This window comes from Procambarus clarkii, chromosome 41 (assembly GCF_040958095.1).
Source record: "Procambarus clarkii isolate CNS0578487 chromosome 41, FALCON_Pclarkii_2.0, whole genome shotgun sequence".
NCBI classification, from domain to species: domain Eukaryota; kingdom Metazoa; phylum Arthropoda; class Malacostraca; order Decapoda; family Cambaridae; genus Procambarus; species Procambarus clarkii.
Genome location: NC_091190.1, coordinates 12,842,341 through 12,870,045, shown reverse-complemented (window position 1 = coordinate 12,870,045; position 27,705 = coordinate 12,842,341). Strand labels below are relative to the sequence as shown.

At 37.6% G+C, this 27,705-nt stretch overlaps 1 protein-coding gene across 1 annotated transcript; it reads left to right on the top strand.

Annotated features, from left to right (window-relative positions):
- Positions 1–610: 610 nt before the first annotated feature.
- Positions 611–15,820, top strand: LOC123749838 (probable ATP-dependent RNA helicase DDX10). The gene is given in 17 exon segments (XM_069339345.1): positions 611–696; positions 963–1,201; positions 2,223–2,379; positions 2,587–2,787; positions 3,077–3,227; positions 4,461–4,582; positions 4,755–4,876; positions 5,366–5,567; positions 6,635–6,797; positions 7,296–7,482; positions 9,128–9,304; positions 10,872–11,029; positions 11,445–11,701; positions 12,040–12,173; positions 13,415–13,507; positions 13,509–13,673; positions 15,586–15,820. Coding segments are annotated over 15 exon segments (2,400 nt in total). The 5' UTR covers positions 611–696; positions 963–1,201; positions 2,223–2,247; the 3' UTR covers positions 15,722–15,820.
- The last annotated feature ends 11,885 nt before the right edge of the window (positions 15,821–27,705 follow it).

Genomic DNA, 27,705 nt, shown 5'->3' with positions numbered 1-27,705 from the left:
CATGGGTTGTGCATGGTCGGGCTTCGGTTCATGCATGGTTGTGTTTCAGATTTTTTTGGTTCGGTTCATTCTTGCTAGGCTTGCGGTTCAATAACTGGTCGGGCTTCGGTTACACAACTGGTCGGTTCACAATTGGTTGGTCTCTGGTTAAATAACTGGTCGGGCCCCGAGGGTGTCAATTGGGCTTCGGGTTGTGCATGGTCGGGCTTCGGTTCATGCATGGTTGTTCTTCAGAGGTCTTTTGGTTCGTAAATGCTAGGCTTGCGTTTTCACAACTGGTCGGGCTCCGGTTACACAACCGGACTTCGGGGGTGCACAATAAACTACTACTCGCTGGTCAGCGCTAAGCACGTCAGCCCACATTTAATATCTATATAATAATAATAATAATAATAATAATGTTTATTCAGGTAAAAGTAAATACATTAAAAAAATTACAAGCAGAATGTTGGACTAATAGATAAAAGCTAGTACATACTATGCTTAAAGCCACTAATACGCACAGCATTTGGGGCATCTACCTACAATGATTGTAGTGTAGAAATCTTGATATGATTTTGCAATATGAAAGTTAAGACAAACTTATTTAATTCATTCATTTGTTTCAGGCGAGAACTGAAGCGAACACACGCCAGCGCATATGTGAAGACGTGGAAGGACTCCACACCCATATTATGCTTCATACAGTAAATATTGGTAACTTTTCCTATTATCATTATATATATATATATATATATATATATATATATATATATATATATATATATATATATATATATATATATATATATTGTGCGTGTGTGTGTGTGTGCAGAAATAATATTAATAAAACAACGTCGTGTAGTGTACTCTATATATCAAAATATATTACTTTGAAACCCATATCAGTCACTAAAAAAAAAAATTTGGGCTACTCATATCACAAAATCGCTACTTTTAGACCCTCAGTTCGCTACTTTCAGCAATTTGGATGTGACAACACTGCTGGCGATGTAAACAACGTCGTGTGGTCCAGCAGGGCTCTGGCACGTGTGTCGTCTTCAGTATTTACCGGAATTTACCTGAGGGGCCACTGGCACTAGTGGTCTCGACGAGAATAGGAAGCCAGCGGCTTGTCGAAGGTCCCCCTTCATCCATTGTCAAGTTTGCCATCTGCTTTGGGTCAAGATGTGTTTCTCTGCGTGTTAATTCTCCCTCATAGGTCAGTCTCACCTCCCTAGTACGGATATATATATACTAGTGTGTATATATATATAAAACCCTGTATGTTCTTACATTCTTGTTCAGTCATTAGCACTCATAGCGTTTCAGTCAAGTCCTTAATAATAATTTTCCCTGTAATACCTGCCAATTCGTTTAACAACCAGGTACACCATTCACTGCAGAGTGAATAAAGGCTACAGTTAAGGATTGGCGCTCAATCAATCCTCCCTGGCTAGGATAAGAATTCAGACGAAAGCGCTCGCGAAGCACCAGGCGAGTGTTGTACCACTGCGCCACAAGGACTCGTGTGATAGTCGAAATCTGTCTTAGTGTGGGAGTTGCAACAAGAAATCACTTACTACCCAAGACAGTTGGATAATGGATTTTAAAGCCTACTAAAATTTACCAAACCCAACCTAACCTAGGCTCATATGGCTTAACCTAACAATCTATTTGGGGTTAACAAATAGAAAACGATCTTTGTTGATATAGGATTGTTTACAGTTTAATTGTCCCCTACTGATCTGTGTGACAGTTTACCAGTTGATTGGCAGTTGAGAGGTGGGACCAAAGAGCCAAAGCTCAACCCCTAGCAAGCACAACTTGGCTAGTACAGTTGTGCTTGCTCATATTTGTGTTCAATATGATTTCATTCCCTATTGTTGGAGACAAGAAATCTGTTACTGATTGAGGAACCTCCTAGGCCAATTACAGGTCTGACCTTTCCCAGATTGCAACCCACTAGAGTTGTCTAAATCATGGGTATCTATTTTCTATGGGAATTGAACCTGGTACCTTTCGATTGTGAGCCAGCTGTGCTAACCACTGTGCTACGGGAACCATACATAATAAAAACTGACAACTGTTAAAAGATAAAGCTAGAAAAGTGACCAGAAATATATCAATACTATTAAACAGTTTGCTTAGGCCTATACAAATTTCTTTGTTTATTTTTAATAACCATTATATAATAATTTCAGACATTTCTGTCTTGATATAATATAATTTATTCTCTCCAGAGAGTTTTGGCAAGTCAGATACAATATGGAGAGGCCAAAGCCTCGGAATAAAAAATATGGCTTTAAAGGTAATAAAAAACCTCAGTTTAAGCCCAAGAAAAAGCGAAGCGAAAAGGAAAAAGAAGAGCTAAATAATATTGAAAATCTTAGAAAAGAGGTAAGTCAACCACTGTAATTTCATGTATGTCTCTTTATGTGTACTTGTAAATGTATAATGTATATAAAGCATCTGTGTACTATGCATGATACTTACTGTGTACTATACAGTAGATAATCAGTTGATAAATAATATCTAAAAAGAGTGGAAAGTATCTGTAAAGTGGTACTGTATTCAGCTTAAATGCTAATAAGTTCTTTTTTTCAGCTTGGTGACATAAATCCCGATGAAATTCAAAACTTTTCAAAGTTGCCTTTAAGTAGAAAAACTCTGAAAGGTCTCAACGATGCCAAGTTTTCAGTTCCCACCAAGGTATAGCGTCAGTCTCTTGTGTTTTCCCTCCGTGGTGTTGATGTTGTTGCGGCAGCAAAGACAGGCTCGGGGAAGACATTAGCTTTTATAATTCCTGTAAGTAACCAAACAAAGCAAGCATTGATTTATGTATAAAAGATGCCTATATCATTAGAATTTACTTAAGTTTATGAACAAACCCTTCAGTTCACGTTAATAAAACATGTATGTATACTGTATAGGAGGCCCACAATATGTACTGTACTTGTCTAAAACCATAAGCATTATTAAGTTTATTTTTTCTAGCACAGTACTTTACTATTCATTTTTTTTTAGGTAACTTGATCCATTTTGCATTATTAAACTGATATCGGATTATTCTGGACTCAAACATTTTGCATTTCAGCTTTTAGAAATGTTGTACTTCAAAAAATGGACAAGCATGGATGGACTTGGAGCTCTGGTCATCACTCCAACACGAGAATTGGCTTATCAGATCTTTGAGGTGCTCAACAAAATAGGAAAAGAACATGACTTTTCTGCTGGTCTTGTTATAGGTAAGAATTTTTAGTTTTTTCTACTAGCCTTTTCCTTGAAAGTTATGTTAAGATTTATTTTGGCTATATTGGTACATGTTTAAATATATTATGCAGTATTTGATCCCAGATTTTTATTTGTTATTTTTTGTAACAATGTAACCTCATTGACACACTTCTCCAGCACTAATGTGGTCTCCACCGACACTCGCCCCCACACAAATGTAGCCCCCTCATCAACACTTGCCTCCAGCACAGATGCTGCCCCCCTCCCCTTCACTTAACGCTCGCCTTCAGCACAAGTGCACCCCTTACCGACACTTTCCTCCAGCACAAACGTAGCCTCCACAGGCACTTGCTTCCAGCACCACTGTAACTCCCCTCCAATACAGTCTCAATCCCATCTAAGATTTAGATAGTATATATTTCAGCTGAAATGTGTATGGACAAAATCTGGGCTGTTATGTGAACTTTAGTCCACCTTCTATTCTAAGCATAATGGAGTACATATAATGTACAGTATTATGCCTAGAATAAGGTACAGTATATGGTATTGCCAAATTAATTTTTCTTTCTCAAGACCTTTGCACATTTATCATTGATTTTGTTCAGTATGACAGAAGGTGGATTATTATTTTATCTTAAGTTTGTATTTTGTACTCATCACTATAAATTATGTTATTGAAGGATTGATTGTATAATCACCTGTAGCAGAAATGTAGTCTCACTGACACCCACTCTCTGTAAGGATCTAAACTGTAATCTCTTTACCACATATAAGTGTCATCAGTTTGTCTCGGATACTGCACTGTATAGCATACTTTAAGTATCTCGTACTTTTTTCAGGTACCATATGTACTATGGGCCTTATGTTAATGTTTTATCCCAGATGGAAAACACGAATTTAATGTACATGGTTAATTGTTACTTTGCTGTGTTCCACCCTGCTCACCTTCCACCCATATATTTGCCTATTTACTCTACTATTCCTAAGCCAAATTAAGAATTTACTCGGCTTAAAAATGTGACCTTACTATATTTACCTTCAGCACGAACAGATTTAAAATTTACAGGAGTTTCTCAATGGTAATTGTCATCATATATTTCTTTTTATACAAATATTTACCAGTTTTATAGAAGGAAATTGAAAAGTGGCCACTTTAAATAAATTCTGACTTCATCTCATAGTATACAGTACAATGTTTGATATATTACACTTGCCTTGTTTAACATATGATATATTTCTTATTGTAGGTGGGAAAGATTTGAAATACGAGTGGAATCGTGTTAGCACCTGTAACATAATGATCTGCACACCAGGTCGTCTCCTACAACACATGACAGAGAACCCAGAGTTTGCAAGTGATAATGTACAAGTAAGATTCAGAATGAATTTTAATGTCTTGTCAGGCCAAATTTGTATACAAAGAGCATAGGATCACAATGTCTGTGGGAGCAGCAGTAGTATATATTTACTCAGAATGGGGCTTTTGATAAGTTCAAAATATAATTTGAGAATTTTGCATATATGCCATTTTATCCTAACAGATGCTGATTTTGGATGAGGCTGACCAGTGTCTCTCGATGGGGTTTGCCGATACCATGAATTGCATTCTGCAGGAACTTCCATCTGAACGACAGACTCTTCTGTTCTCAGCAACACAAACTAGGTATAAATACATATATATATAAAATTTAATGTTTAAGCATATAGATTATGCCAGGTGTGTGTGAATTTGTTTTTATTTGCCAGTTTCTGCTATGTATTAACCAGTATTCATTGTACTAGTTGTCATTGTAGATAATGTTTATTGTAAAGATCTTCACATTGAAGAACTGTTTATTCAAAATTCTGATGGTTATATTTATGGTAGAGATTATCCCATTTATTTGCACATGTATTCACCAGGATAATTTCCTTATTTGTAAATAAATTTTGTAAACTTTTCCTTAGTTTAGTGTTGGATTTTCCCTGACTTAAAACTTATATTTTAAACCATTTTTTCTAAACATGATAAAATGGATAAATTTAGTTGCTATACTTTTAAGTGTATGGAAGCTCACTTTGATTAAGGATGTACAGGACCTGCATATTTTAATACTTAAATGACGTTCAGGCAGTTTTAAAGATAAAGAATTAATCACAGCTTCCTTTACAGAGATGTCAAGGACTTAATTCGTGCCGGCTGCAACAAGCCTGTGTTTTGTTCTGTTCATGAGCATTCTAAGACCTCCACACCAAAGAGTTTGAAAGAGAGTTACGTAGTTTGTGATGCTCACAACAAGTTTACATTCCTCTGGTCGTTCATTAGGCATCACAGGAAATGCAAGATTCTCGTGTTTTTAGCCACATGTAAACAAGTAAGTGTCCTGATGTAATTTTAAGCAACTTAGTCTTTGATGATGGAACTCTCTGCAGGACCTTGGCTTAAATGAAATTGATGTCCATGATCTAGCATAATTTTGCAGGTTTTTTTGGTTTTCTAATATAGCAAAATGAAAAACATGGGTATTGATGCAAAATAGAACACAAAACAATTCATGCATATAGAATAAGTTTAGGTTCAGAAAAGACCTGGTTAAGTACTGGTTTCCAGATACGATTGTTGATTTATGGAACACTTTGCCAGGTAGCATAATAGATATGGGGTCACTGGATTGTCTTGTGTCTAGATTAGACAAATATATGATTGCTTGTGTTTGGGATAGACAGTGAATAGGAATTGCACTGCATGGACCACTGTGCCTTATGCAGTTCTCTTAATTCTTAGGCTCTCGTGTAGACATGTTTGTGCAGTTATTAAAATACCTGTTGACCCATGTAATACACCATGCAGTCTAGGACATACTCTCCCTAGAGGCACTAAATAAAAGTCAACTTCTGGAATAACTTTTTCACAAACAAATGGCATAGTGATGGGATGCTATCGTCCTGTTAGGTAGAAACAATCGACTTCATTTGCATGAAGAACCCCCCACTTGAGTTACCATTATTAAGTTTCAGTGAGTAAGTTATTCGTTCTTTGTGCACAAACCATGGAAAGTTTTGTATAAATTCAAGGTTTAAGCAAATAGTAAATGACTAGCCAAAATCACATGATTGTGTGCACATTTCTGATTTTTTGGGGGGTGTCGAGTGCCTTTTCCTTAACTTGGTTTCTTTGGTAGACTTTGTTTTAAGTTGATGGCATGAAGGATTGTATTTGTGTTTTTCAGGTACAATATATGTTCAATATGTTCTGCAAACTTCATCCTGGTTTGTTTTTCAGGTACAATATATGTTCAATATGTTCTGCAAACTTCATCCTGGTTTGTTTTTCAGGTACAATATATGTTCAATATGTTCTGCAAACTTCATCCTGGTTTGTTTTTCAGGTACAATATATGTTCAATATGTTCTGCAAACTTCATCCTGGTTTGTTTTTCAGGTACAATATATGTTCAATATGTTCTGCAAACTTCATCCTGGTTTGTCAGTAATGGGCCTTCATGGGTCGATGCATCAGCTGAGGCGCATGGCAATTTATGATGAGTTTTGCCAAAAGAAAAATGCTGTCCTTTTTGCAACTGATGTTGCTGCAAGAGGCCTTGGTGAGTATGTGTATTTTGGTGTGGTAGCTACCCACTCTCCTCTCCAGGGATTTTTTTTTTTTAGTTTAAAAAACCCGGGCAGGTTTAAATAACTTCTTTATCCTTTAATATGGTCCCTCTTTATCTTTAGCTAAATGGTTAAATGTAATTAAATTTAAACTTGCATTTTTATCTTTTGATTAAATCAAAATAGGCTTTTAAGAAAAACTGGGTTTTTTTTTTTATTAACTCTTGAGTCATACTTGCATAGTTTACAATGTACAGTACATCTTACCAGGTGATAAATATGTAGAATAACTAATTGAGCTCGGGAAATTTCAGTATGTACTTAGAAATGACCATATGCCTTACTGAGAACAAAAACAATTTTATCTTTGTAGTCTATTAAAATTCTCAACATCATGAGAAATTTATGAAAAGACAATAACAAATTTGCCTTTTGGAAAGGGAATCTATAGACCTGAATGGAGTAATTTAAAAAGGGTTGATTGTTTTCAGATATTCCATCTGTTGACTGGGTGGTACAAGCCGACTGTCCGGAAGATGTGACTACGTACATTCATCGTGCAGGCAGGACTGCTCGTTACTCGAGGAGTGGGGAGGCTATTCTTTTATTAACGCCCTCGGAAGAAGGGGCAATGATTGCAAATCTGAAGGCAAAAAATATTCCAGTGGAGAATAGTGAGTAGAGTGTGTTCATGTTTCCAGGAGTTCTGTTATGTCATAAGCACTACAGGCTCATTTTATTATAGAATAAATTCTAGTGTTATGTGCAAATTCTAGTGTTGAATTTGTTGATAGTATGCTAAATCTCATTGAGGATGAGAATTTGCCTAGGCTGTTATGAGTGATGGTAATAAAAGTAAGGCCCTTTTATGTCTTGGATGCGGTACACGCCCAGTTAGTCTTCAGCGTGTCAGTCTTGAATACAACAGCCTTGAACGCATCAGCCTTGAACGCATTAGCCTTGAACACGTCAGCCTAAGTGTGTCAGCCTGAATATAAAGAGGTTGATCTTGAAAACGGTTAAAGATATCCTTGACTTGAACTAAAAAAAAAATAGTAATGGATAAATAGTTCAAATTAGGGTGATGTAAAGTAAAAAGAGAGGGGGGGAAGGGGGATGTGGTTTGTGCTCTAGTAAAAAAAAAAACTAAGAACCCTGTGCATGGAGGCACAGAGTATCCCTTCTCTTGGATACTATTGTGACATATTAGTTTTCTTAAATATCGATTAAAATAAACATTTGAGATCTTAAGTAACATAATTGAATTAAAATAATTTAGCAAACAAATATGTGTGTGGATTTAAAAGATTAGAGTTGTAAGGAAGAGTGGCAAGTTCTTATAGCCACGCACAGTGTATATTTTGGAGAGAATAAAGATTAAGGATGATCAGACCACCAACCAGGAAGACCTGGTCAGGGACCGGGCCACAGGGGCATTGATCCTTGGAACCAGAGTGCAGATTACATAAATCATTTTGGGTGCATTTCAAAATTTGGTAATTTTATGTAAAGTTTCTGTTCATTCAAATATTATTTAGAAATGAACTTCCACACTTTGTCACTTCATGGACATATGAGCTATTTCTTTTTATTATTCAAAGAAAGTGTCATTATTAATTTCAGTTTGTTTGGTAAGAATTAAAACTGTACAGTGCTTGCATGATTTGTATACAAATATAAAAATGCACCAGGTTTATTGCATGAAAGATAATGGCAATCCTCAGAAGACTGCTTTTAATAGCTTGTTCTGTTTTGTTGTTTGCATCCACTTGACCTGGTCAGAACAGTGATGACCTTCCAACTTGTATTCAATATATAATGGTCCAAGTGAGAGGGTCACTTGGCCCTCTCATTAGTACAAGTGCTACTTATTAGCACTTGGACTAATGAGTAGTTTGGCAGTGATCCTTCACTGCATTTAATATCTCGTCCACTTACCCCCAAGCACAGTATAGTCACACTGGCTAAGCACTTTCTCCTGATGCTGGTGCTGCATAGTCTTCCCAGCTTGACACCTTCTTTTGGTAATTACTTAGTTTCTCCTGATGCACAAGAAAGTCACCATTAACTTGATATATCTGAGAAAATCTTTAGGGCAGTGTGTGTAGAACTGAAGTCATGTCTTGGGTCCCCCCAGATGGGCACATAACCGACTAAACCCTGCTGAGCTTGAAAGCAACGCATCCTGAAGTCCGGCCATATTTACACAGCATCTTTCTTCTGATAATTATCTTACCATGTTTTTCCACAGGTGACAGTTGCTTGCTGCTCTATTGCTAAAAGATACATTTTAAAAATTAAATATGTTTAATGTCTCTTCCAGTGTTGATCCTTCTAAAATGCAGAGCATCAATGTCAAGATTGAAATAATATTGAGTAAATACACCAACCTGAAAGAGGAGGCAGTGCGGGCTTTTAAAGCATATTTGAAACACTTGGCTGTAATGAAGGACAAGAAAGTGTTTGACATCTTTTCCGTTGACCTTGATGCCTTTGCCAGGTAGGTACTGAGGGCATCGTTGACTTGCATGTTGATAGATTTGATGACCATATCATTACTTCTCCCCCTATTCTTGTTTTTTCCTTTGCCTCGTAAATGGTACCTCGTAACGGGGTCCTGTAGCAAGAGTGGTCTGTGTCCTCGGCTCACAATCAAGGGACCTGGGTTCAATCCCTAGGCAGAACAGAAATGGTTGGTTACCTTTCCTTTCACCAGATGCCACAGTTCACCGAGCAGTAAAATAGGTACCCAGGAGTAATTGTTGAGTATTGCATCCTGGGAGAGGTTGGTAACTAGCCTAGGAAGACCTCATAATCCTATGTGAAGGCTTGCTGTCCCCCGGCAACAGAAATGAATTGCTTTAGTTCTAACTGCTGTGGAATATTTTTAGCTGAATGTTAAGTTATTTAGTGGCCATTGTCTGCATTCTAACAGGCATTCATAACCCTGTAGGCCTAAAACAAATTATCATATAAACGGTTGTTTCCTTTGGGAAAAATATCCTGACTTGGCATTTATTGCTGAATCTACAAGACAAGTTGGTCAGGATTGGTACATACAGTACATGATTTTAATCTTCATGTATAACCACTTGCACTGCTTGAGCACAGCCAGGATCTTCTTGGTAGTTCCCAGGATCACACAGATAATTTTATGATACAGTATAATAGAAATACAATATGTTAAAAATAGTAGTACTGTAGTACTTGTGAAAGCAATAAATTTGAAGCATATTTATTATATATTGTAGATATAAAGTACAATACTGTAAATGCCAACTTACATGTGAGGATGTGCAATGAACCATATACCATTTTGTTGAGGATCTTTATATAAAAAGCTTATAATATATATGCAAGAAATGCCAAGGTTCATGACCATTACAGAACAGTATTAAGTAATTAAACTTTTGTATTTTTAAGATCAGTTAGAGAATAATCTTGTAATCTGTAAAATGGTGAAAACTTTTATCTTGAGACGAAGCAGACCAAGTGAACGCTTACTGTAAAAGCTGTAAGTGTACTGTATGCCACCAACATGGTAGAAAAGCACACAGAATAGGTGGACAGAAAATAAGTTATTAGACTAAACTGAGTGCAAAATAAGTAATTGAAGATGCCCATAGTAGTCAGGGCTTTTGCAGAGGAAAGTGAGGTTAATTAAATCTAGTTGACATGGAGTTACATGGATGTCTAAGTAGAAGCTAGAGTAGTACACAAACAAGAGAGAATAGGGAGGATATATAATAATATACACTCACTGTTCGAGATAATCTCGTCCCTTCAATTTGATGCTTATGAAGACCGTATCCATAAATGTGACCATTATGCTTTATATATTGTTTATTGTGGAAAAGTGACAGACAATAGACTAATGAGTAGTTTTTCCTGTAGTCATGTGCCTGTAACTAAATAGTGTACTGGCACAGTATATGTGTTAGAAGATATTTGTGTCCTTTTCAAATATAAAAATTTAAGAAACATAGTTTTAAAAAATTATATGGTTTACTGCTAACACTACTCTTATTGCTTTCCATGCATATAAATAAATAATTGTACTTCAATAGGTCATTAGGACTAGCAGTCACGCCTAGAATAAGGTTCTTGGAAAAAAGATTGAAGCAGAAATTGGGCGCGATGCCAAGTGCGGCAGAGACCGACCATGTGCAGCAGGGACCTGACTTGCCATTGAAGTCAAAACTCACCACGCTTGATTTTGGAGCAGGTAAAATTTATACATTTGGTTATTCCATAAATATATGATAATACTCAAGAATATGTTAAATAGTATGAAGCATATGATATTAAGAGAACATAAATTAGAGGGTATTGAGTAGATTGCTTCAGCCTCTTGCTGCCCTTAAGTGTAGGGATTTTTTTTTTATAGTCCTGCATGTACATTAGACTGACTGTTCTGTTAGTACTGTATACATAAGAATAATGTAAATAAAGTATATTACACTTGTGTCAGCATTCTCAGGAAAAAGATAACATGCAGAGGACAAAGTCACCAAATAATACAATTAAAAAAGTTTATTTAAGATAGTAGTAAAGTAGCAGTCATAGACAAAGAACAGCAAGTTAATAGTAATGAGGCTGTAAGTGAAAGATGCAGTGCAGTTAGCATATATTGCCAACAGATGACAGTGATGAAGACGAGGACGACTTCCTCAGCAGCTCTAAGACTCAGAATCGGTGGATTGGCCAAGATGAAACAGAGGAACCTAATGACAGCGACTCCAATGTTAACCAGGAAATTACCAAAACAAGCTCCAAGAAGAAGCCAGTGACAAAAGTTGCGGCCATCAAAAAGTTATTAAAAAAGAAGTTGCAACTTAACCAAAGAGTGGTTTTTGACGACGAAGGTGATATGGTAATGGATCCCACTAGGCAACAGGTAAGCGGGATATGTACAAGACATTGATGTTATAGTATTTTATAAGCATATACTTGGAGCTCTCTCTCTCTCTCTCCTCTCTCTCTCTTTTTTATTATTATTATTATTATTATTATTACAGCTCTTTAGACTTATCCTTCCCCTAAAGCCAAGTGGCTTTGCCTTCAGCAGTGTGTTGTTTTCCTGACTTTATGATGCCTAGGGATTTGTCTCGGGAGAGGAAACTTGGGGCTAGCGCACTTTATTGTATTTATATAGTAATACATGGTAATAATGCATGTATGGGCACAAGAAGCAATGCTACACAACACACACTATGATCACGTTTCAGGTTTCAGGTTTCCCAAGCAGCCCTAGCGGATGGTGAGCAAGACACTAGTGGAATTAACATCGCCAAACTTCAGGAAATTATGAAAGAGGAAGACCGCATTGACAAAAAGTTACATGCTGAGAAACTAAAAGAAAAGAACTGGTAAGTGTATTTATGATATGCTTAATTTCATCACCATTGTCCAGTTTCCACTTTCCAGGATTGGAAGACATCAACCAGAGGAAAAATGTAAAAAGTATGTAGAAAGAAGGTGTTATAGATACCTGTAAATAATATCATTCATCCATACATTGCATCAATCGGGTTATAGGATCACTGATGAAACGAAATCACTACACTACCACAGTCATCTCCAGTAGTTACACAAGAGCACGTGTACAGTGCTTCTTGTGAATTGTCCTGTAAAACAACTACATTTGTCTTCCTCTGCTTCCTCCCAGCCTTGTCCCCCCCAATATATCCTGTGCAATTTTTCACTTGGGGGGGGGGGGGCCTTCCTTTCTCTCGTACTCGCTCGCTGTGGCCTTCCTTCCCTACTGTCGTCAAGTTCACTTGAAGACCTACTACTTAAGAGGTAGCCTTGTGAGGAAAGTAATTTCTTCTTGGGGCTATTAGTATATGCAGATTGTGATTTCTCACTGACTCCGTGTGTCTTATAATGCAGTACAATGCATATATACTTTGTTTGAGCTTTGCTTTTTTCCCCTTAATGAATTTTTCAGTCACACTGGTGACTTATTCCATATATGCGACACATTTAGACTTACGTAATCCTTTCTGAGCTATAGTAATTCCTTGTCCAAGTCTGTGGCTTTGAACCATTTGAAAGAAGCTTTTCAAACTCGCTGGCAAAATAACCAAACTATTTAGCCGTCTTGTTACATAATTTTTATGAATCGAGGTAATAATGAATTCCTCAAAGAGTTCCTCATACTTGTAACGTTTCATCTCTCTGCATATTTGTTCTTGTCAGTTTATATTTCAGTATCCTGTCCATTCTTTAATCCAAAACTTCACTAGTGTAGGTGTCAAAACAGACATGTCCTCACACTACCTTCACACTCATTCCCCCCCCCCCCCCCAGTCCTCCTTGGTTCACTAACATTAGGCAGGATTTGAGCCCACAGCCCAGTGTCACTTTCATCATTGAAGCTGTGCTGTTATGTAACCTGTTCACCTATTGTTTTATCCATTATAACAGTCTGACATAGCTTAAACAGTAGAGGTGATGCAATCTTTGGCAGCAGGATGTAAAATAATAGATTTATTTCATCATTTGTGAAAAATGTTAATTTGTTGGCCATTTTAGGTATTTCCCTTGAGCCCAAACATTTTTTTAGTGATGAAAAGTACAAATATGTAATTTTATTAATTTTTTATAGGGTAAAGAAAAGAAAAGAAAAAGAAGCTAAGAGGGCTGAAAATAGGGAGGATGAAGAGGAAGATGAAGAGAATGAAGAGATAGATGAAGAAGACGGAGAGTGGTGATGATGAGTTTACTCAAAATATCATAGATGAACTGCCAGATCCTGATAAGTATTACAATAAGGATGAAGAAGAAAACAATGATGAACGTGACAGCAGTCCTGAGGAGAGCAGCAGTGGCGATAGTGAATCTGAGGAAGAAAAATCTAAAGTTAGGTGAGTACCACTATGCTTTTGACACTAATAGTGTGTTGGTTTAGCACTTGAAGAGTGTTATCTAAACTTGTCACAACCCCTTCAGGTCCACATTGCAACAATCTCTTGCATATTGTCACATACAATCTCTTGTATACTTTCACATACAGTCTGTCGCATACAATCTCTTGCATACTGTTGACTGTCCCATGTCAGTCAGCAGAAGGGGGAATGGAATTTCAGTTATATTTGAGCGGTTTTTCTCCTTGGGGGACTTTTGTTTCCCTGTGGGCAAGGCTGAGCTTCTCTATGAAGTTTTACTTGTCATCTATGGTGTTAGTATCCCAGTCAGCGGCCTGTTCGCTCAGATCTGTGGCAGAGATGCACAGCAGTGTCTTGGCCTGGTCAGCCAGGGGTCAAGATACTAGTTTATTCCATTTTACAGAAGATTTGGGACAATTATATTCTCAAACAAGATATGAGCAATAGCAGGTTTATTCCATGAACATTTTCTAGAATGTTAAGATGGTAAATAACACACGTGTCGTACCAACACATAAAATCAATGATGAATGGTCTTCTAGATGATCAGAACGTCCCATTTGTAAAATATTTGCATCTTTAATACCTTACATTAAGGGATCTTTGAAAAGGATTCTTTCAGGATGCTAAAGACCACAGATTAAAGTACCAACTCTGTTTAAGTCAAGTATTGATGTACACAATAAGAGGAAGGAGTCTTTGACCCTTTGCTAGTCACCTGCATTGCTAGCTTCTTCTTTGGGCTTTTTGGGGTTCCGTTCCCTGGTGCCTTTTTCTGCCCTTACTCAATGTTTTCATGGACTCCTTGGCTCTGGATTGGGGCTTTGTGACCAGCACTTGCCAAGGTCATTGGTTTCCTCCTTTAGTCAGTTTCACAGTATAATGCAGATGTTTGCGGCTGTGTGGCATGTACTGTAAGGGGTTCGAATTCCTCTGGGATGCACACTCCAGCACCATTTGGCCTATTCACTATAGTGTGTTACCTCACCTGGGAGGAGGAGAAGAGGGGGAAGGTTCTCGTCAGTCCCCTTTTGGAGCTGGACACTGAGTAGCTCTTATGGGTTTGGTTCTTCGTGCATTTCACATTCAGAGAATGTTCAACAGTCTTGCAAACAGTCTGTCCTGTTTTCTTTGTCTCCACAAAGTGGACCTTTGTGGAGACAAAGGAAACCTGCTACTGCCTGCCCCTGGCTGTGAGACTCATGGGGTCCCAGAGGTGGACTTCTTTGCATTGGAGTGGAATCAATGCCTCCTCCTTTATGCAGCTCTGTTCCCCAATTGTGAGGCCATGCAGTTGGTGCCTTTTGGCTGGACTAGTCAAGGTTGGGGAGTTTCTGTACCATTTCCTCCTAGTCCAGCTGTTGCTATAGGTCCTGGGCCAAGGAGGAGTCCTTCTGGTGGAGTCCTGACTCCTTGGTGGCTGGCTCCTAACTAAAGTTGATATACTCCATGGGGGGGCACATTTGAGAGGTTTTGTGCAAGAGACTATAGTTACAGTATATACAATGTGGTTATTCATTGAATTTTTAGAACTTAGTTTGACTCGATACCAAGTATTTGGTATTGCATACTATAGTAGTTTGAGCTTTTGAAGCAGAAATTATATGGGAGCAGTTTCATATTAAAAGTGTGAATGAGTGGGAATTTTGTGTATTTTAATGTAGATATTGGATAATGCAGCAGATACACCATTACTTGACAATACTGTACTTTTTTAATTTAGGTTTATTTTAAATTAAAATAAATTTCTATATAATAAATGTAAACTAAGGGAATCCATGCATTCAAATAACTTTTCCAGTGAAGCTTTATAGTCATTTAAGCTAATTTTTGTAAAGCTTTAAACTATAAAGCTACTAATGTGCATTTATTGTATCAACATTATTTTCAGTGGAAAAAGACGTGCACGTGACAAAGCCCGCGAAGTCAAGCGTGCAAGATTGGCACAGTCCAGTAGTTTGGGAGCCCTTCCAGTGGACGAGCAGGAGGAACTCGCTCTATTCCTTCTCCGAGGTAAAAGACAATAAATGTTTGTCACTACATAATATAACATTTGTTTATGTTACTTCTTGACCACTTCATATTTATCTTGAATAAAAGTTCAGAAAATAAAAATAGCCATATTTTTCACACGTTTCATTAAATCCTTCCATCCAAAACATTCACATCTTTGATATATATAATAGTTCTTTCTAACTATACATATACAGTACAACTGCATATGTATATAGCTTGCGCATTCATGTAACTTTCTCACACATGTGTATATATATATTTGTAAGTGTATACTGACAATAGATTTTCGTTTCCTTGCCGGGGAAGATTTACTGGACGTCAATCCTTAACTGTAGCCTCTGTTCACCCAACAGTAAAATGGGTACCTCTGGTTGTTAAACGATTTGGCGGGTCGTATTCCGGGGGAACATTAGGATTAAGGACCTGCCCAAAACGCTATGTGTGCTAGTGGCTGTACAAGAATGTAAAAACACTTGTATATATATGTATATTTATTTACTTATAAAGAAATACCAGAGCAATCAATTTATTATAGAGTTCGTGCATCCTGAGGATGGTCAGTAACTCAACCTTGTGAAATACAGAGCACAGAGGACGGCACGGAGACCTTGTGGGACTGAGCACAGAGGACGGCATGGAGACTTTGTGGGACTGAGCACAGAGACCTTGTGGGACTGAGCACAGAGACCTTGTGGGACTTAGCACGGAGACCTTGTGGGACCGAGCACAGAGAACGGCACGGAGACCTTGTGGGACTGAGCAGAGGATGGCACGGAGACCTTGTTGGACTGAGCACAGAGGACGACAGAGACCTCGTGGGACTGAGCACAGAGGACGACAGAGACCTCGTGGGACTGAGCACAGAAGACGACAGAGACCTTGTGGGACTGAGCACAGAGGACGACAGAGACCTTGTGGGACTGAGCACAGAGGACGACAGAGACCTTGTGGGACTGAGCACAGAGGACGACAGAGACCTTGTGGGACTGAGCACAGAGGACGACAGAGACCTTGTGGGACTGAGCACAGAGGACGACAGAGACCTTGTGGGACTGAGCACAGAGGACGACAGAGACCTTGTGGGACTGAGCACAGAGGACAGTACGGAGACCTTGTGGGACTGAGCACAGAGGACAGTACGGAGACCTTGTGGGACTGAGCACAGAGGATGGCATGAAGACCTTGTGGGACTGAGCAGAGGACAGCACAGAGACCTTGTGGGACAGCACAGAGTGCTCCAAAATCATTTGCACCTATGAAGGCAATTGATTACCATCTCTGCCTCAGAGCAGCAATATTCCGAGAAAATCAAGAAAATCTAGTTGACTTGAGGCAAAGTTAAATAATTAATAATTATTATTATTAAAATTATAAAGTAAGGTGTATAGCTCACCTATGGTATACATAACTACCACTTACGGCTCCTTATTTTAGTATTTTGGAGGATTTTATGGCTTAATATTGACTGTAGTGAAGTCGTCAGCGAAGATGATAGCTGTTGAGGGATGTAAAATAGTTAAAAAAAAGTTATAATAAGTCTCTATTCTGTGTCAACTAATGTTTCAACCCATTTATTTATTTATTTATTTATATATATACAAGAAGGTACATTGGGTTTGTGAGAATACATTGGATAGTACAGTATTTACATTCTTGTAAAGCCACTAGTACGCACAGCGTTTCGGGCAGGTCCTTAATCTAGCAGATAATTTTAAGTAGGTAATTTCAATCAGAATTGATAAATGATAAAGATACATTACAAGAGAAAAATGAGATGAGAGAGATAAGTAGGTATATTAAAGCACATTGTTATATTAAAGCTCTGATTGATTACATTGACAGCTTGATTAGTAATTTAAGGGGGCGTTATTCGGGTATCATAAAGTTGTTGTTTAGTGTCAACCATTATTTTTGTCTAGTTGTATATGAAAAGGGCTACAATTGTTCGAAGTTTCAGCACTGTAGCCTAAATAGTAAGGGAGATTTTTAATTTTTTTATTTTTTTCAACGAATTTTACACATTTTCAAGTGTAAATTTACAACCACACCTTTCAGATATAATCATTCTATGACACACTCATCTGTACTGAGCTGCTAAACACCTCAAATGATATGGTGGAAGTGCTGATAGTCAAAATAGAGATCCTAAATGTAGTTGTTGTCCTTGTATATAAGTCACCGGAGGCAAACCCTCAGCAGTTTAAAGACCAACTAATGAAAATAGAGCACTGCTTGGAAAACCTCACAAATCCAGCTCCGAACATCATCCTGCTTGGGGACTTCAACCTACGGCACCTGAAATGGAAGCACCTGGCTAATACAGTAATATCAGAAAGAATACCAGGAAGTAGCCTAAATGAGCAGGCACATGCAAATGACCTGCTACGGATGTGCGATAGGTTTGCCTTAAACCAGCAAATAGTAGAACCAACTAGGAAGGAGAACACGCTGGACCTCATTTTCACTAATAATGATGAGTTGATCGGGAACATAATGATTACAAATACCTGTTACTCAGATCACAACTTAATTGAAGTTCTGACAACCATGGGAAATGGACCTTCAAAACCAGTCCAGATTCCCGGTGGAGGAGATTTCAGCAAATTCAACTTCAATAATAAACGGATAAACTGGGAGCAAATAAACCAGGACTTCACAGAAATAAACTGGGAAGAACAGCTAGGAAATGCAAACCTGAACCAGTGCCTGGAAAAAATAAGCTCAGTAGCACTAGAAATATGTTCAAACCGCATACCCCTAAGAAAAAAGAGAAAGAGATGCAGATTGGAACGGGAACGTCGTTCCCTATATAGGCGAAGAAAACGAATCGCGGAACAACTTGAGAGTCGCACCCTATCTCAAGAACGGCGAAGAAGGTTAGGTAGAGAAATAGAAACAATTGAACTCAAGCTACAAGAATCATACAAAACCCAGGAGAGGCAAAGAGAGCAAAAGGCCATCATTGAAATAGAGAGAAATCCGAAATATTTTTTCTCCTATGCAAAATCAAGATCAAAAACCACATCTAGTATCGGGCCCCTGCGAAAGGGAGATGGAACTTTCACAGATGACAACAAAGAAATGAGCGAGTTACTGAGGAAGCAGTACGACTCTGTTTTCAGTGAGCCATTAAATGCACTAAAGATTGATAACCCAAATGAATTTTTCATGGATATGATACCAACATCAAATCACATATCAGACGTCGCCCTATCCCCACTAGATTTTGAAGAAGCCATAAACAGTATGCCTATGCACTCTGCACCAGGCCCGGATTCTTGGAACTCCATATTCATCAAGAACTGTAAAAAACCACTATCGCAGGCCCTTCACATTCTGTGGAGACAAAGTCTAGATACTGGCGTTATCCCTGACATACTAAAAACAGCAGAGATAGCACCACTCCATAAAGGAGGAAATAAGGCAGAGGCAAAAAATTACAGACCGATAGCACTAACATCGCACATCATAAAAATTTTTGAGAGAGTGCTAAGAAGTAAGATCACAAAATACATGGAATCACAGCATCTCCATAACCCCGGACAACATGGTTTCAGAACAGGGCGCTCTTGCCTGTCGCAGTTGCTGGACCACTATGATATGGCATTAGATGCTATGGAAGACAAACAAAACGCTGATGTAATTTACACAGATTTCGCAAAAGCTTTTGATAAATGTGACCATGGTGTTATTGCACATAAAATGCGTTCAAAAGGAATTACCGGGAAAATAGGCAGATGGATCTACAATTTCCTGACTGACAGAACCCAATGTGTAATAGTCAACAAAATAAAATCCAGCCCATCAACCGTGAAGAGCTCAGTCCCCCAGGGTACTGTGCTTGCTCCAGTACTTTTTCTCATCCTCATATCGGACATAGACCAGAACACAACCTATAGCACTGTATCATCCTTTGCAGATGACACTAGGATTTTCATGAGAGTTGGCAACATAGAGGACACGGCAAACCTCCAATCAGATGTAGATCAGGTCTTTCTATGGGCTACAGAAAATAATATGGTATTCAACGAGGATAAGTTTCAGCTCATGCGATACGGAAAAATTGAAAATATAAAAACAGAAACCACGTACAAAACGCAGGCAAATCATAACATAGAACGAAAAGGCAATGTAAAGGACCTGGGTGTACTCATGTCGGAAGACCTTACCTTTAAAGAACACAATAAAGTAGCCGTCACAACTGCAAGAAAAATGACAGGTTGGATAACAAGAACTTTTCACACTAGAGATGCTATACCGATGATGATACTTTTCAAAACGCTTGTGCTATCTAGAGTGGAGTACTGCTGCACAATGACAGCCCCTTTCAAAGCTGGAGAAATTGCTGACCTAGAGAGCGTGCAGAGATCCTTTACTGCTAGAATCCACTCAGTAAAACATCTAAATTACTGGGACCGACTAAAGAGCCTAAATCTGTACTCCCTTGAGCGCAGGCGGGAGAGATACATAATAATTTACACGTGGAAAATAATTGAGGGGCTCGTCCCAAACCTGCACACAGAAATAACACCACATGAGACCAGAAGACATGGCAGGATGTGCAGAGTACCCCCGTTGAAAAGCAGAGGTGCAACAGGTACTCTGAGAGAGAACTCTATCAACATCAGAGGCCCGAGACTGTTCAACACGCTTCCACTACACATAAGGGGCATAACTGGCCGACCCCTCACAGTGTTCAAGAGAGAACTGGATAAGCACCTCCAAAGGATACCTGATCAACCAGGCTGTGACTCATACGTCAGGCTGCGAGCAGCCGCGTCTAACAGCCTGGTTGATCAGTCCAGCAACCAGGAGGCCTGGTCGACGACCGGGCCGCGGGGACACTAAGCCCCGGAAGCACCTCAAGGTAGCCTCAAGGTAGGTAGGTAGACACATTAACATATAATAAAGGATCTCTAGCAAAAGATTTTCCAAAACGTCTTTAGTTTTCCTAATACTGTACAAATAGTCTAAGTTCCCCCCCAAAATTATGCAAGTATATCATGTTTATTGCTATTATAAAGTCAATAAAGAACTCAAGATAAAAACATTTGCAAACGATTTTAGAGACATAAAATTTATATATAATGTGTAAGTTTCATGTAAATTGCATAAAAAATTAAAAAGATATTCATGTTCAAGTAACATAAACTTTCAAGTAAGTAAAAAATAAAGTCTAAGGTGTTGCCCTCTGTGGCTGAAGTTGACATCAACCAATTTCCTCCAAAATTGGCACCCTTACAGATAGGCTTACGTGCAGTCAGGTGTATAAGTTTCATGCAAATCGCCCCATAAACAGAGATAAAATTTAAAAAAAAAAAAAAAAAAGTTAAATTTGACTTTTTTTTTTTTAACTAAATTTTTTGTTAATAAAACTAATTATAATTTGTTTTTAATATATGCTATTGTGATACCTGTGAGTCATAGACATGATTTCAGTTGACATTTTTGTTTGATAATCTTTTTTGACCATTTTTGAAAATTTTTGACACATAATTCAATATTTTTTTTCATCCTTCCTATTTATGCTACGATGCTGAGACTTGGAACAAATGAAACCCTTTTCATATACAACTTGTCAAAAAAGTTTGATTGAAATTGAACGAGTTTTCATTTTTTGCATATTTTGTGAATAACGCCCCCTTAAACAAGGTTAATAACTTGTTAAACCAAAGGTCTTTTTATGTCAGAAGAACGGCAGAAACTGGATCTATATATGAAAACTCTTTCAGGACAAAATTTAAAGTAAAACTAAAGATATTTGTAGTTGTATAAAAGTTGCATTTTTCATCGGTCGTAGAGCCGGAAATCCGCAATATTCATCTCTGAACAATGCTTATTTCACGCAGAATCGTTAATAAACGTAAGATTTTTATACGTCTCAAGAAAGATAGAAACATAATCTTCATTTTAAATGCCTTACCATGGGCATATTTGTATTTAAAGCGAAGATACGTGTATTTTTCTAATCGCCGAGCTCCGACCCCGCACAGACTGATCGACAGAGCAACTCTCTCTCAGAACAATGCTTATTTCACGTAAATTCATTAATAAACACATATGTTTTATATGTCTCAAGAAAGATAGAAATATAAGCTTCATTTTAAAGTTCAAGTTCAAGTTCAAGTATGTTAATTGAGATAAGCAATAAATACATCTCAAAGGGATAGAGTAGCTTAGGCTATTTCTACCCCCCTCTACTTCAAGTCCCTCAAGGGGCGCACAAATTCAGTGAGTACAAATAGACATATAACAGTACAAGAATCCCATTTAACATTGCATACAGCAAGTACAGCATATAATTGTTACATTCTTGGGGCAAAATTCTTGTAGCTCCTAAGTATACTGTCTATTATACCATTATCACACATCCAAACAATTTGATGTGGTACACTATTTATTTCCTTATTTCTATATTTTTCAATAAGGTGACACTCTAATACATAATATATATATATATATATATATATATTATATATATATATATATATATATATAATATATATATATATATATATATATATATTGATATATATATATATAATAATGTTCTAAGGTGTGGGCGTACGGCATACTACATAATTTACACTCCTTATCTTTTTCACTGACATCAACACCGTATTGCCAGATATATTTATATCCTAATCGTAATCTCATGTAAATTGAATCCTTCCAAGTAGACTTTCCTTTACCATAAGTGAAGGACGAATTTGTATTTATTATTGAATAATTCTTAAGTGTTACTACTGTCCACCATTGCCATTCTCTTTATCATTTCTTCACCCTCCTGAATCACCTTGAGTCTTGTTTTTATTTGTTTCAAGGTTAACTGACATACAACATCAACAAGAGTTTTTTCAGTGGCTCTCTTCGCTATGTCATCAACTACCTCATTCAACAGTATTCCCACATGTGAAGGGATCCACATGAATCTTACTTTATACCCAGTTTTTTCTAGTCTCTTAACATTCTCTCTACACTCTATCACAATATTCTGATATACTGGGCGTCTGCTATTTAAAGACTAACGCTCCTCTGCTGTCAATAAAGAAGCAAGCATTTTTACCACATTTGACTACTTCCTGTAATCCTGCTAATACTCCTTGGAGTTCAGCCTGCGTTGAAGAGACATTGTCAGTTAAGCGGCGTCCAATAACAGTATCTACAGTGCCGATGTCAGTGTACTCCCTGATCAAGACTCCACATCCTGCCTTCCCATCCCTAGCTACCGACCCATCACAATATACATGTAGAGTGTTTTCCGTAGGCAGTTTTCTAATTATACAATGATATGTTGCCCTCAGCTCTCCTATTTCATACCGGTCCGTCTAATTACCACAAACTACACAAACTTCAGAAAGCTTCCTGGCAATACGTTAGTAATGAATAAATATGATATATTTACTCATTATAATGTTGGTGCTGAATGTACAACACGAAAAAACATAATTTTAATCTGAAAAAATATCTTTTTATAAAGAAATTAGACGAAAATAAAAAGCTGGTGACGCCAAATCAAGTCAACGATCCAAGCTTCGGTTAGGTTAGGTTAGGTTTGGTTAAGTTAGGTTAGGTTAGGTTAGGATAGGATAGGATAGGTTAGGTTAGGTTAGGTTAGGTCAGCCTAACTTAATATATCATATTTATTCATTACTAACGTATTGCCAGGAAGCTTTCTGAAGTTTGTGTAGTTTGTGGTAGCTTGTGGTAATTAGACGGACTCTTTCATACATACTTTTTTTCTTATGCAAGGGAGTAATTACTACATCTACATAACAATCCTCCCATGGTGGTGTAAATTTTCTCTTGGGCACAGCAACACACACTGTAATAACATCATACTTTATAACATTATAACATAATTTATTCATATATACTCTCTTCTTCATCATACACTGTTCACTACTTCCCACCTTTTGAACCAAGAGGATTAATTCATTAGCTCCCCCACCTCTCATTAATCTAATGGCAGAGGCTACATTTATCTCTGAAATTCTATCCCCAATACTCTGCAGATTCAACTCCATCCTCATTATCTCAATCATAGCATTTCTTGGGCATCCTAAGATAATTCTCATTGCTTCATTTTGTACCTTCTCCAACTTGCCCATCCTACCTTTACCAAAACAAGAAATGACAGGTGCAGCATAATCAATAAGAGATCTTACAGTACTGAAGTATATCATTCGTAGCACAGGGGCTCCCACTCCCTTTCCACAGCATGCCAAGGCCTTCCGACATTGACCCAACAGTCTGTTCATCTCAGCTTCCAAACTCTCATGGGTATATCCAACATATATGCCTAAATATTTATATATATTAACTTCTCTATATTTTTATCGTTTATTTTCAAAACAATGGGGCTCCGACTTCTACATTCAAACTTAGTTTTGTTTTCATTAACCACCAATCCCAATGGTGATACAGGTTTCCGAAATTGTCCAACACTGTTTGAACCTTTGAAATACTTTAACATAGACATATATAAAGCTCAAGTGAAGATACATACGTTTTTATAGTGGCATTCAGTAGCTTGTCGGTCATGGAATGCAGAAGCCTACGCACTTGCCAATATAGTGTGTAATTAACAAAGATACGCTTATAAAGCCTAAAATATTATATGCCTTCAGAAAGACAGAGATATGCTCGTTATTGTGAGTGCACCAAAGGAAATATATCTTGTTGGAGGTCAAAGATATATCAATTCTAAAATAAGTTTCGACTCTTGCTCGGGCGAGAGATAGCGCGACTCTCGCCCCATCTATTGGAGATTCTGTTCACCTAATGACCCAAAGCTACTCAAAGCCTCCTAGCATTACTTAAATAATGAAGAAATATGGTATATTTATTCACTATAATATTGGTGCTTAATGCAGAACACGAGAAAACATATATTTACTATAAAATAATATACTTCCATTATGAAATAAGTAAATATGTGGCCTCATAGGAAGTCAACAGTCCAGGTGTCAATGTTGTGGAGCGACTTATCCAAGATATATTGTTGTCTGGAAAGTGTTTGTTGGCATATCAACCTTCTGTACACAGTGATCCAGTCGTCGCACTTCTCTCCTTAAATGATCGCAAATTTAGTTTATTATATTAACAAGTAGAATACGTATTTCTAATAATATCTAACATAACTAGCCAGAAAATATTTAAGACTTATTGAAAAATACATGTCTGGAAGTTCACTTTCCCGCTCTCGGCGTTCAAAAAAAAATCATACCCTAGATGCTTTCGTCGCTTCGCGCGCCTACGCGGTAAGACCGAAAAAGTGTACACTCTTTTAACTGTCCTGACAATATTTGAAGGCGCACGTATTTAAATTTGGTATCATTGTGTTCGCAATAAAATTGTCTATAAGAACATATCTATAAAATGCCGCCAAAGCATAAGGATTATCAACACCAAATAAAAAACTATTCAGATCACTAGCCGAGAGCGCCAAACAGCAACAAAATGTTTCCACTCTCTTAATGGTTGCGAAGCCTACAGTTGTCCTACATCGCTAATTGTGGTATCATTGGAATCGCAATAAAATTTTCTACACGGACATATGCATATAAATATAGATTCAATGTCGTAGCCCACCCAAAACAGTGTGGGAAGTGGCCGAAGTGTTACCCGCGGCGGCATATCGGCGAAACTCGCTTTGAAAAGTGTATATTCAATTCACTGTTCTGACATTATTTGTCGATGTATGTATTTCATTTTTGTACCAATGTGCTCGCAATAGAATGTTCTATAAGAACATATGTATTAAAGGTCACATAAGGATGCGTTCGACCGGCAACATATATAAAAACTACGTCGATTATACTCGTCGTGTCAATAATACAATTGTTTTACCACGATGATTCACTGCCACGCCGTTTTCTTTAATAAGCTGTTCGGCTATTAGAGAAAACGTAAATTTCATGGCAAACATTTGTAAACTATTCCCAAGTTGATCGGATAATAAATAGATTTTATACAAATATTTTTGCTCGTGACTCCCGAGAGGGGCACGCGTGCGGTGTGATTAATAATACTGGTGACAACGACGGTCTGCAGGAAAGCGCCAAAGTGTTAAATCGACTTCATAGAACAACAGTGTTGGTCTATACTAATCGTTATTCGTTAGTATGCGTTCGCTACTTAAAACATTTACTGTACTGATGTAAAATCTCCCACGTCTCTTCGCACATGGAACACCGAACCTTACACACTCTCTGATATATTGTTTAATTAATAGAGATTCACTAATAAAGCTTATAATTGTATATGTTATCAAAAAGGCATAGATAAAGTCGTTCTTACGTTTTAGTCACAGAGATTAGATATTAGTAAAGTAAAGTTAATTTTATTCAGGAAAGTACATAAATAGTCGATTTATAAACATAATATTGGATTTATAGATAGAGCTAGTACATACAATACCTAAAGCCACTAGTACGCATAGCGTTTCGGGCATATTATTGAGAGAGGAAAGATATTTATATTTAAACAAATTTTTTTTTTTTACCGACGCTCTCCCTATTGATGAGAACTACAACCTAATGAAGATAAATGTTAATTTTATGTAGATACTGTAATAAACGAAAGTTTTTAATGTCATCAGAGAAGCAGAAATATAGGCAAATTTTAAATCCCTTGTCATAAATATAACTGAAGTGAAAGCAAAGATATATGCATTTTGATAGTTACAAAGACAGCTCTTTAACACGGGTGTTCAAGTTCAAGTATGTTTATTGAGATAAGCAATAAATATATCTCAAAGGGATAGAGTAGCTTAGACTATTTCTACCCCCCTCTATTTCAAGTCCCTCAAGGGGCGCACAAACGCTGTGAGTACAAATAGACAAATTACAATACAAGAATCCCATTTAACATTGCAGGTTATGGTCACTGCTTGCAACACAAGCGGGGATGTTTCTGGCGGGGGAGAAGGAAACAATTGCGCAGCGCGTCCCGCGGCGTTGCGCGGGCAGTTTGGGGCCGCATAAATACGGGCGCACAACGGGGCTCCGCCTCACTCCGCCTGCCCTCGCCGCTGCCCTCGCAAAACCCCACCCTCCCCCCCCTTTTGCAAGCGGCTGCTTTTGTACCCCCGTCATGCTTTGCACAGTTGTCCCGATTGTCTCCCCACTGCATGTGGGAAGGGGGGTGCAGCGCCGGTCCCCAAGTGTCCCGCTGTCCGCAGCTAATACTTTGCCCAGTCTAGGTGCTAGTAAGCCCTACTTGTAGTCACACCCCCTTCTCCTTATCCATTAGGTCTTTTACGGCCTCTTGGCCGGGTACATTACGTGTTATGTGGTCTCTCACTTATTAGTTATTCTTTGTGTCCTGCCTGTTATATCCTAGTGTTATATAATTACTACACATTTGCACTCGGCCTTAATTCTAGTACCAGTTAACCTTTAGGTTTCTGCAGAATTAGTTTCCATGTCACTATAGGCTAAGGTCTCATACTTACTACGGGTGTACCTTTTAAGTTAAATCTAGTCCTTGGAATTGTTACTGTTAATTCTTACTTTATATATTTACTTTATATATTTTAATATAAACGTTATATATTCCTTAAATTATATTTGAAACTTTGTATATTTACATGTTCAATATTAAGTTTTATATAATATCAACTTTGTTAAGCCTATAATATAAACCGTGTTTAATATAAACTTTATATAATTACTTACTTTATGTGAACTTTATATATTTACATGTTCTGCAGAATTTAATCTTCAATAAACTTTAACGCCCCATACTGCCAGTATCTTTCTCCCCCTGGCCAGAAAAATATAGTAAGTACAGCATATAATTGTTACACTCTTGGGGCAAAATTCTTGTAGCTCCTAAGTATACTGTCTATCATACCATTATCACACATCCAAACAATTTGATGTGGTACACTATTTATTTCCTTATTTCTATAGTTTTCAATAAGTTGACATTCTTATACATAATGTTCTAAGGTGTGGGCGTGCGGCATACTACATAATTTACACTCCTT